Source organism: Adelges cooleyi, unplaced genomic scaffold (genome assembly GCF_023614345.1).
Source record: "Adelges cooleyi isolate 19-005CV unplaced genomic scaffold, UGA_ACOO_1.1 ACOO_flye_CR_arks_rails_tigmint_CR_PRNA_30, whole genome shotgun sequence".
Taxonomy (NCBI): domain Eukaryota; kingdom Metazoa; phylum Arthropoda; class Insecta; order Hemiptera; family Adelgidae; genus Adelges; species Adelges cooleyi.
Window position 1 is genome coordinate 4991573 of NW_026095971.1, and position 12983 is coordinate 5004555.

The window sequence follows — 12983 nt, forward strand, 5'->3', positions numbered from 1 at the left end:
CTTGATGGACATAAACAACAGAACATACGGAGGTAGTTAAAAAAAAAAATCACTGCAACGCCATATTATAATTTATACCCGAGTTTTGAAAATTATTTAAAACTTTTACGAGCTGCATACATCATAAAAGAGCTGCCTTAAAAATACGTATTACCTGAAATTGGACTACTAAAATATATTTTAAACATATTTAATAAAAACCGGGCGTTTCTTCAAAATCTTGTACATCGTTTAATTTTTTATGTATTCAGTACTAACACACAAAATTTCAAGATTTAACGATAATGAGACTTTTAAAACTTGATTAACAATTTTAATACCTGGTACGTACAGTATACAATCAAATATGATATACATAATATAATATTACCTAATTTTCTACATTAAACCTGCTGTATATTTAAATAACTAATCATTATATTTAGTCTGAAGCTGTCAGTAATATAACTATTGTGCAGTATTCCCATCAGGTAAAAGCCGGCTGAGGTAGTATTAAACAACTATATAAACAACTATTAGATGTACACATTTTTCTATAGAAAGTAATTTTCATTGGTATCGAATAAATAGGTTTTCATTGGAATAATGTAACATTTTCCATGATCATGAACGTATTCTACGAATTGATAAAGGACGAATTGATAAAGGGCGAGTTTGATCAAACGTTTTAAATGTATACACCGAGTAACCAAACGAATCTACATCTGCTTTGCCGCTCAATGGTTCTGTGGTTTTAGTTGATGGTAGTTTTCCAAATGAAACAAAAACACTAATAAAAGTTCACTTTTATTAATACTAGCTCAATATAAAATTCGTTCCAACTCGGCTAACCACATAGTTGAATTAATAACAATAAACATTTTATAGTTCCTCTTACTCTTACAAAAAAGGGAAATAGCAAAAAAAAATCGTAGTTCCGACATGAGTCTGAACGCTATATACAATGCCATTAAACACTTGTAATAGTTGTTTTCGTGCCATGAAACCGCCTGTGTATTTATTGATTGCCTATAGAGACCCATACACGGTACACTCTAACTCCAATATAATATCTATATGTTTTCCATACACCTGCTGAATGCGTCCGAAAAAATGCGGAATTCAACGCGCAAGAAAAGATACTGCCCAAGCCTATATAGCGGGTCCAGTGAAAATAAAATAAAAAAATATATAACACTGGCGATAAACAACGATGAGTGTGGGAGTTTTGGAAAAATTGTTTAGGTGTTATGTTCTGATAATTCACCAGCGTAGTGCAACCTGTGCTTTGGGTATTTTTTTCAATAAATAAGTGCGAGAAAACTTTACGAAAAAATAAAATCTATTTTCAAAACAAAATAAACTTATTTACAACAAACATATTGTGTTACCTACAGAACTTATTGTATTTTCACTGAAAATAGTGACAAGTATCTAAACATAATTAGTTCTACCTTTCAACAAATTATTATCTTCTTGTGAATACACCTACTCTAAACATGATCATGAAATGTAAATTTTACTTTTTATGATTCTTTTGTATGGTACATCGAGCTGCGGACTAATTACTTTTTTCCGTCTGAAAAACTAAAAGTAATAAATTATTCAATGTATTCAAGTCCTAAATAGTTTGGCCATACAGTACTGGCAAATCTTTTTGAAAAGGCTACTTAATATCACTAGTGATACTGCCCAATGGGAATGAACTTTTAGAAAAACTGGAAAATCCCAAATCTTTGGCACATTTATCGTTTATTAGTGTACTTTTAGAAAAGACCACAAGTCCCAAATGGCCATTAGGTTACGGCCCTGCTTTGGATGTACCAAAAAAAAAAAAATGTTATATATTCATAAGTAAATCTGCAGTAAACATTGTACACTATAAAGTGCAAGCATAATTTAACTATAATATTCTAGTCTAACGATGAATATTATTATTCGAACGTAGGCATAGAGGTTATACTCGGTAGCATGGTATGAATACGAGGTTGATATTAAAGTTGTGTCATAACTGCGCGAGGGGATTTATTCAGTGTTTCAGAAACTCATTACAAAGAAAATAAAAAAAAATTGATATCATCTCATGCGTATGTGTGTTTTATATTTATATGTTAGTTTACGACTGCAGTTAACACAGAAATGTTTGTAGGGGAGCAAGTCGGTCGGAATACCTAGAAACGGTAACAGCCATTTTGTGCTTTAACAGTGGCGCTCTTAAATCCCTACGGCCATATCGATGAGTAAAAAAATAAGGCCGGCTGGATAGCGCAACGATACACTCTCTGCCGTTTAAACGACACAATATATAAAAGAAATTTCCTCCGTCTTGTTATCGTAGGAAATACATTTAATGTGTATATTCATAATAACGCGGTAAATAATTATCTCTACGCCCTGTGGCATCCGTCTTTCCGCTTTACGGCACGCTAAATACTGTTCTCTCATATTTTGCTTAAAACCTTTTTTACTCTTAATATCTTACTCAACGTTCCGACGCGACGTTGTGTAGGTATTTAGCTTTATTTCCATTTGGCACGGCAAACTTTATTCCTCGTGCCATATTATAGAAAACGAGACGGTGTGAGCGAGACAGTGAAAACCGTAGAGGGAGAGAGATAGAGATACGGGGTGACAAAGAGTACAGTCGTCCGATTCGGTCGGTCTTGAGATAAGAATCCCGTCACATCCGAGTGCCAATTTCGAAAAGTTTTCGTTCGTGCGCGTTACTTTTTTGCCTTTTTAATAACAATGCATTATACTACGACCACCACAGCCTCGAGCGATAACTTATCCTTTGAAATCTCGGTTATTCACATCAATATTTCAATGTGAATCTTATGTTTTATTTTTGTCTGCTATAAAATTAACAACAGTACGACGTAACAGCGTTGCGACGATAAATCGGACAGTTTTCATTTAACTATCGCAATTCTAAACGTCTGCCGCCAGATCCGTTGACGAAACGATATTTCTTGACGATAATAATTTTACGTATGTATCATTCAGACGCGCTGTAGATGATAAAATAATGACACTTGTCATCTTGTATCTTGTTAGTAGATCTCTTGATTTTTAGCGGGTAATGCTTGTACAATTAGACAACCGAATATTAGTAATGATATTCGCTGACGTTTATTGTGAAACTCAAATTACACGAATGACATGTTGTGCCGGTATAGCTATCGCTTATGGTGGGTAATCCCCACCATATATATACATATATATATATGCAATAAACAAATGAAAAAAAAGGAGGGGAAATAAATCTTTACAAATCAATAATTTTAATTTTGTTAAGTTATCAAAAAATAAATAAAAACTCTTTGGCATAGATAAAGTTCTTCTCTTTTGTATTGTACAAATTGTATATTGTTACTGTAAATACCGCCCTCACATATGTAGGTACTTGTCCCCCGCAAAACCATTTTTCGTGGATAAATTACGGTTGTGTAGCGCTCTCTTAACTGTATTTATACATTTTATTTATAATTTCAAAAAGTATTTTTATTCAGAATTTTTTTTTATTTACCAATGAATAATGAAAAACCAAAAATAACATATATATATACGACTGCATTTTATAAATTATAATGTTCATAACTTAGATTCTTTAAAAATTAGTTTATTGATAATATTTACACATTGCAAAAACTAAGTCTTAACGAGTACCCGAATTATAACGGGTGCCCAACACTCTTGTGCCACGTTATCAAAACAACTACTCGTTAGTCTTCTATTGATTAATCAATTAATTAATTATTATAATATATAATTTAATATAAACGCCCAGAGGTCTCAAGTATAGTTAGTTTTTACTATTTGTTAAACATAACATTTATTTGTTTATAGTATTTGTTTAAAGATAAGCTAACAGAGTAAATACTGCTATTAATATAAACCTAATGCTTCACTTTATTTAATTATCTATAATTTTTTCTAAGGACACAAGTATGATAAAATATATTTTTATTTTAAAATGTCTATAATGCCATTTTTATTTCCACCATGTTTTGTACTCTAAAATGTAAACGAATATTTAATCTATTTTTTGTAATGTAACAATACTGAATAGCTATTTAAATAAAACATTAACTTTACTTAGATGGTTTTAGTAAAATGTTTAAATGTTTCAAATAATTAACAATATTAAAGTTTGATAAGTAATATACCAATTTTCGATACAAAAATTACGACAGTAAGTAGATCATATAGGCGTTATCTGACATTAACTAACTTGGAATAAAATCTACTTTAATAAAACATGCTATTATATAATACTTTGAAATAGGGCAAATTAGAAACCATTTATTTGTATTTCAATTTTCATACATTTAGTTAACGAGTAGTTATTATATATATATCCCAACAATAATATTGATGTGAAAAGTCTCTAAGTACAAGTATAATAAACAAGGAATATTTATATCAGTTTTAAAATCGAAACTAAGTAAACATCATCATAAAAATCAAAATTAGAAATACTCTTGCAATAATAATTAAAATGTAGTTTACTCGACCCAAACCGACTGTAGATGAATCATTTTATATTAATAGTATAAGTTAATAGTTAATAGAATTTTTATTATTTTTATTTTATATGCTCAAGCTTCTGGCTAAGAAACTACATATTATTTACTTTTTTTTTATTAATAAATGTTATATTAGTAAATGTTTTTTGTTGACGAAGAAAACATTTTTTTTAATTTTTAACTTTTTTTTTTTAGGTTTTTTTTATATGTTGGTTTATTTTTGAGAACGTTATTTTTCCATACGAATTTAGGTGTAACTGAAAATTGACAATTTTTGAGATACTACACTTATGTTCTGATAGTGCTATGTTTTAGATCTTCTTTTGGACTTTCGGCAAACTATGTAGATTAAGATTAACATCTAATTTTTCTTGAATTTTTTTATTCGTTTTGTCTTGAGTCTCCTAACTAGTTTACTCTACCTAGTCTTAAAAGCTTATATATTTAGGGCCTATTATGTTTGCACACACCCTATTTCACTTGTCCTAGCTAAAACATAAGTAAAAACGTATACTCGTATTTTATTAACAAATATTTGATTAGTTATTATACAAAAAGAGTTGAATTATTAAAGAAGCTCTTTTTTTCTTGACAAATATTTTATTCATTCGCTTTGGTATTTGTTAGATACCTAGTTTGTTTTCATACAATATTTGCTCAATGTTTCATAAAGTTTTAGCAAAAAAATGGCAATCATTTATTCAGACGGCACAGGAAAACTGGATTTAAAAAATATACTTAGTTATAAATTCAAAAATAAATCTTATGTTGAGTGTACCTTCCTACATTGATGTCAATCATCCGGTACTAATAATAAAACAGATGACGTATTGTGTGCCAAGACGGAAATTGAATTTCCATCAGAATATTGGGCTTATAGTAAAGAAATGCTGTTCAATTCAATATATTCAGAGATGCGTGGTATATAAAAATAATTTTAAAAAATAAAGTAAGTAATGTAATCCAGGAAATCCGGATTTAATACTAGTGAACCGAATCAAAGGGAGTATACCGATTTATAAATTAGAAAACTCCCGTATTATAATAATTTTAATTGGAAACTTCAGAAAATAAATAACTATATTTTTGAGTTAACAATTTTTAGGTTAATGCTTGTACAATTAAGTTTATATTATTATTTATAATAGTATTTATTGTAAATAGATAAATGTATTTCATACTTATGTGTAAATTTCCTATAGGATGGTAACACATAGTCTTTTAACTAATATAACACTAAATTATAGATCAGAAGTTAAACTTAAAAATATTAGATACAATAATATTAGTTAATAATAAAAACCAATATGTACTATAGATAGATAATCATCTTCAAAATAATACAACTTTTAACATAAAAAATATTGTAACGTGGTATCATCTATAGAGAGATAATAGTTTTATACAAACCGCTAAAGTATAAAGCCAGCTTAAAACTTCTTTGTTCTGAATTCCATTTAAGCTCATAGAAAGTCTCACCCTTTCGAGTAAACTAACCCTAGACCGATGATATTTTAAACCCATGAAAACAAATACAATAATATTAGTCTTATAAAAGACAAATTTGTAATTCCTTATGGTAAAATCAGTTGATATTCAATAAGCTTATTATCACTATCATGTTAATGATTTCTGTAACCGGTATCAATTTATTTATCGTAATTTATTATATTGATCACTTAGACAAAACTTCAAAATCTCTCTTGTATATCTATAATATATCATGTATCTTCAATCTGATTTGAATAATTTGGTAATTATTCAAGCTTGAGAAAAAAAATGAACACAAAAAAAGTAGTTCCAGTTATAAGAAAGGAATTTTTTTATTAACAATAATATCGCACACAATAAATAATTTAGATTACATTAAATTGTGATTTTTACACAAGATATTTACATTGTTCTCACAGTACCCCTCGGGCAATTGCACCGGGCCTGTTGTCAAAAATGAATAATGCGTTACCGAATCTCATACGGTTGTCTTAGTACATGCAAAGGAAGTTAGCGTTTTCATTCAACTTGTCGTTCTCGTTCAACCGTCCCATATCCATTTTCAATTAGTTGGACACGGTACTAGAGGTAGGCGGACAAGGAAAGAAGAGACCTGATATAACATCATCGTCTTTATCGCGATCAAACAACAGCGGTCACGCAGATGGGCGTCTACGGACGGCTCTCACCTTACAACTCCACGTGGTTGTTTGCATACATTTGCATAAGTTATTCGTGAGACCCGCGGACTCCACGGTTATTTATTTGCCGTATGTACAACAGTAAAGTGCGTACCGCTTACATTGTTTTTTTAAGCACACACACACACACACACAAGTCACAACCGTTGAACCGGCCAGCAATAGTGATAACCCTCGGTAGGCGATGACCGAATACACGCATTTAAGTACATGCGATTCGGCCGTGGTTTACCGAGCAATTGAAACCCTAGTTTTGTTCATCGAACCGAAAGTCAGCCATATATATATTTAACGTGCGTTCCCTTTTGCCGCCCATTTGACAGATGTGGACAATGCCAAAAACAAGCGATCATCCGCACAACAACCGGGCACCCATTGAGTGCGCCTCGCTAAAACGACAAACCGTTAATTAAAGGGTAATATATTAATATATTTTTAACCCTTCGAAGACGATCGGGGATTTCCTTATATCTGATTTACGACGGCACGATTTATTATAAGGCACTGACGATTTTCGTAAATTTATATCTAAATATCCCGCGACGTTTGTGTTCACTGACAATAAATTAGCTTTTCACGAACACACGGTGTTTCTAAAATAAACATTAAACAGTACCAAACGATAAAACGTAATAGCTTCTAAGTGCTGTGATAATTAATCGTAACAAAATTCTTGATTATTTTCGTATGTTGCAGTTCTGTATACTTCTAGCATTACTATTATTCCAAATAAAAACAATACGAAATCGATGGCAAAAAATTGTTTGTACCAACGGCCCTAGTTCAAGCATATATAGACCATGATGTATGGTATTTTAGTAACGCTATTTTAACACGACGCTGTTAAAGTCAAACATTTTTATGATCTATTCGCTATCTATAAAATTTCACTCCGTGGTCTATCTATGTACATTTAATCAATGTCTTTAATAACTTAATTTGTTATTACAATAATAATTGGGCACACATTTGCTTTATTTATGTACCTAGTTGTTCAGAAGGCAATCAGACCAAACAATTTTTTGTAAACTTCATTTTTAGAACACGTCCTGCTGATTTTCTTTTGTAAATTAGTTATGTTATCTTACTTGTCAACAATTTATGTTTTCCTGTGTAAAAATGTAATACAATTACACGAGACAAAAAAAAAATACATTTATAGGATAACTGTATCCACTATTGCTTATTCCAAGCTACTATGTCAAGTACAGTAAAGCGTGAATAGTATCTGCAAAAAAGGACAAATACTAACATAAATAAATAGCATATGAGTGTTATATGCATTAGTGACATAAATACGTATAATACATAAGATCATTCTACATTTTACATTTAATAACAATTCGTAATCAAAAACAAAAATTTAAATACTTTCGGCTGCCATTCGAGTTTGATTTGTAATAATTTCAATGAACTCTAATAATTTAGGTATTCTCTCCAAAGAAACATTATTACGAATATATGACATGTACATAACATTTCATCTCTTCTGAGTGCTTCCTTACCATATTTCTCAATTTATTTCTAGTATTATTAACATTGTTTTATCCTGTTCCTCTTTTGGTATAAGACTTAAAATGTTTGGCACCATCTTCAGAGTTTGGTCGAAACAGATTCCCTGCTTGACAGCTGACCGTGCACAACGTAATGCACGTCAATACAACAATGATAACGCTTTGGATAAAATGTATAGTGTACAATACGGAATAAATACCTTTCACGTTTTAGAAAGTTCTGATTTTGTTTTAACAATGCGGTGGTTTGTCTAATCATCCGTCGGTATACGTGCCATATCGACAACTACTAGTAAAAATATACATAACTGTTCTATTTTTAATTTTTATCCATTGTCTATGATAGTAATGGACGAATCACAAAAATGTATACCTCAAGCTATAATACCATCAAAACTTCAGCTCAATCTAACGAGTAGAAAAAATGTTTTGATTGTGCACAATTGTCGAAATCCTATGTTATCCTATAAATCTAAAATCCTATAAAATTCGAAAATCGACTTCTCAACGACCATCCCAATGCGCAATAATATATGTAAATTGTAAATATTAAAAAATAAAAAATCACAAACATTTAACAAATTTAGGATCAAAGAAGATGATAATTTTAAAAATGTGGTAATATAAATAAAATATTTTTCACAGAAATAAATAATTATTATCGATTAATATTTTTGTATTAAATTTTACGTATATGCATAAAAAATATTTAACAGCAGTGAGAGGTGTTATGAAGATTAATGTAGAGGGAAAAAGAAGAAGATCGAAGACAAGATGGATAGATGGAATGGATATTGATAGCTGAGGAGATTGAACTTGATGCAGAAGATCGAGCTCTGTGGAGGTGTAGGACTGGGGTGGCCGATACCGTGTAGTTGGGAGTGTAATGCAAAGATAAAGACGAAGAGAAGACATAACAATTATTCAACATAATTTATACACTTATAAATTAAATTAAAAACTATTGACATGCATGTACAAATAATGCATATGTATAACTTACCTTTTTTTATATACGAGAACAAATTAGTATCAACCAAATAATTAAAGTAATATAATTATTATTATTTAACAATTTTTTTTTATAAACAAAATGTTTAGATACTTATTGCTGCCTTTATTAGATACATTTTCTGCATAAAATCTTTTTTTTAAATGTTCTACGTTTGTATTGTCATGTTGTCTTTTACGCTCTTGATAAAATGGCTGTTAAAAATTAATCGTATATTGAAAAATAATATAGTTATTATATTTTCAGAGATTCTGTATCACTGGATGTAAGAGATGCAGCAGCTCGAGTGATAGCTATTCAGAACGTTACCAATCTACTCAGCCATTTCTTCAGTAGCCAATTTGTCTTCCCGGTTTTAGGGCATGATGACCCTGGTGCTCTACTTGGTCAGCAAATTGGATATACCGAATTGGGATATTTATGGCGACAGTGGTTGCCTACAGATGCTATTCAAACATTTAACAAAGGTAACAACCAATAATATATAATATGTAATTTACATTTTATTAGCGAGTATAATTTTATCAAATATCGACTTATTTCTAAATCCAAAATTCAGAAGTGTAAATAAGTTAAGTTGAGAACATTGCTAAAAGTCATACTAAACATCAATCAACTTAAAATTAAACTGAGCTGCTATATAAAAACTAATCGTACTCACCCATCATTATAAATTAATTTTTAAGCATATTATTTTGTCATTAGGTATAGTGCTTTTATCGATATTTGTATTTTTATCTATGAACACTGGACTTTACCATTGCAATCTAATTTTAAATAATATTACTGTTGGACTTTGGTGTTGAGTGAATTTAGACAAGATAAGAATTAACACAAGTTGTATAGTAATAATGATAAAGAAATATTTCACTACGACTAATACAATAATATAATAATTAAAGACTTGTTAATCACAGTTAGCTTACATAAATCTTGCCATTCCGTAAATGTACAATTTAATATAATGATTGATAACTATTATTTTACAACCAGATAAGCCTTTAATTCAAAACAAATGTTTTTTTAAAACCTTTACATAGATTGATTTGAAATAAAAACTAATTGAAAAATTATCAATTAGCATTAATTCGTTAATGTTTTTTTCTTCAAGAATAAAATATAATTTTTGTTTAACTCCTTTAATTCCAAGTATATTACTATGTACTTAACAAACTTAAACAACTACACGCTAGTTAACATAACGTAAAGGGTGTTTCACGAATACTATATTTTTTTATTACTGTTGTTATAATAATATATTATGTAACTAAAAATTATAACTATATACTATATTATAGATTCACTTAATATTTTTAAGGGAATATCCGATAAAACAATTAAAATATTGTTTATTTTTAATAATATACTTATAAAAGTATAAATAGTATTTATAGGTACAGATTGTGTGGGTTTCAGTACGGATAATGCAATTTTTAATCAATATCAATTTGAATTGTAGTTTGAAACAAATCTATATAACACCCGTGTCTACATTTCATTAAAATACAACCTGTTTTTTACGACCACTATATTTTACCAAAAAAAGTCCCTCGTGGCAAATTAGATAACGTCAGCATCAAAATCCTCTAAATCCTATTGCTCAGTTCGGCGGCTAACGAAGACACCATTGTTAACCGTAAAAGCGTAAAAAAAATGTAAACTTCTGAGTGGAAAACAATTTATTTATTATTTATACTAATTTTGTAAAGGGGTTCCAAAAGCAATTAAAACGTCTGAATAAAATCTAACGCTAATATATTTACTAAAGTAATATTTTAAAAAATATTAGGTATCATAATTATTTTATTTATTATAACGTTTGTATTTTACCAGGAAATGTATTTTTTCGTTTTTAATTATTATAAATAAAGTATTAAAAAAACAAAAGAAACCATTTCGGTGAAATAAAAGTTCCTTATACTTTTTTAAGGACTTACCGGAGTTTATCTGTATTTTGGTTGGTTTTGAATATGAATAAAAAGTCATGCGGAATTTCATTCAATTAATTTACTCAATAACTTTTTAATTTCATACGTTCAGTATAAAAATCACTGGTTTTTGTTAAAGCTTTGAAATATTTTAGTTCAGGCAAATTCTGTAAATACACATTCTTTATAATTTTCTTAGTTTTAATTACATTACTGTATTCAATTATATTTCGTTTTATACAACTCTTAAAAGCCTAAAAAAGTTTTAAGACCTACTGTATAACTTAATAATTTCGTATTAAACAAAACTAAACTAATGCTATTGCACGATTTTCTTAATTTATTATTAAATTAATTATAATGACTATTTGTAAGCAATTTATCTTTTTACAATTAAAGGTAAAAATCTTTTTATTTACTTGAAGTTGTACATGAAATTATTTGATTAATAACAATAGTTTGAAACAAATCGAGTATAGATGTTTTATTTAAAAATATAATAGTGCATTAAACAACAGAAAAATATAATAAATCTACAGTTTTAAAGAAGTATTTAGAGAAAACTTTTCTTTGTACAATACTTTTGGATTATGTTAAGGGGCCTCTACACCTGCTTATTTTTGGTCGAAAACCACTCATTCTAATTCAAACGTACTGTTCCTAAGAATACTCCGATTTAAGTTTTCAAAAAATATTTGAGTTCTCCACAACATTTTCAAGGCATCGATCGTGGCACAATTTAAAAATTATTTTCAGTTAATTTGCAAAAAGTTGTACATTTTTTTATATTGAATAATTAACTAACTAAAAATAATTTTAAAAATTGTGCCACGACCGATGCCTTGAAAATGTTGTGAAGAATTCAAATGTATTTAAAAACTTAAATCGATGTATTTTTAAAGACAGTACGTTTGTAGTAGAAACATGTGTTTTTGTACAAAAATAGATCCTATATGCGTTATAAAAGTTTTAAAAAAAAAATTATCAAAAAAGATAGGTACTTCTTGCCTATAGTAGTATGTATGTTTAAAAATGTTAACTTAATGTTATGTTTTAGCGGAAAATTGCCTGTACAATGCGCTTTAGTAAATGCTAGTGTAGAAGCCCCTTAAAGTCTATGTCTTACTTACATTAATTCTATTCCATTAAAAAACTACAGCCATTGATGTTTGTAATCTATTTTTCTTATCATCAAACAAGTTTAACCTAAACATTTCGTCTACCTGTAATTTTAAAAAAAAAATTGCATTTTTAAAACGAATGAAATACAAATAAGCTATTAATCGTTTTTATTAAATCATATATAGATTTATATTAGGAGGTATGATAATATAATATATATTAAATTATTTTTAAAAATTAATTTTAGCAATTATATGACAATTTTGCATAGAAGCTAACATATTTCTCGTCAATATGAACTACATTTAGCCTCAAATATATATATATATATATATATATAAATAACAACATATATATATATAGTTCATTGTTCGTCTTTTTTAATAGTTCGTTGACGTTACCAATTGGCAACAGTATAATGAAAATATTTTTCAGAGACCTGTTGACTGTTGTTTTGTTTACGCGTAGCAACCAGAAAACTTAATCAGTGTGATTTTCCCGTTTTTTTTTTGGTTTTTCCTTTAAAAAATATAAATAAAAAAAAGTCCTTAGGGGAATAATTTTTAGATTAATCGATAGTGCTCTATCTGAAGAATTTGTTGGTAAAATTCTAAGAGACTATTTGTAAAAAGTTATAGCTTGTTGCAGTTTTGTATATTAAATTATTTTTTACCTTTAAAGGTCCAAAAAAAACATTCAAAACAATA

General features: G+C 28.8%; 1 protein-coding gene across 2 annotated transcripts in view; it reads left to right on the plus strand.

The window, feature by feature from the left end:
• LOC126838332 (acid sphingomyelinase-like phosphodiesterase 3a) overlaps positions 1-12983 on the plus strand; it is a 116171-nt gene that overhangs the window by 69895 nt on the left and 33293 nt on the right. For both annotated transcript variants that reach the window (XM_050572672.1, XM_050572674.1), the window contains one exon: positions 9473-9693. In XM_050572672.1, the coding sequence (XP_050428629.1) occupies positions 9473-9693 (221 nt within the window). The remainder of the gene's footprint in view (positions 1-9472; positions 9694-12983) is intronic.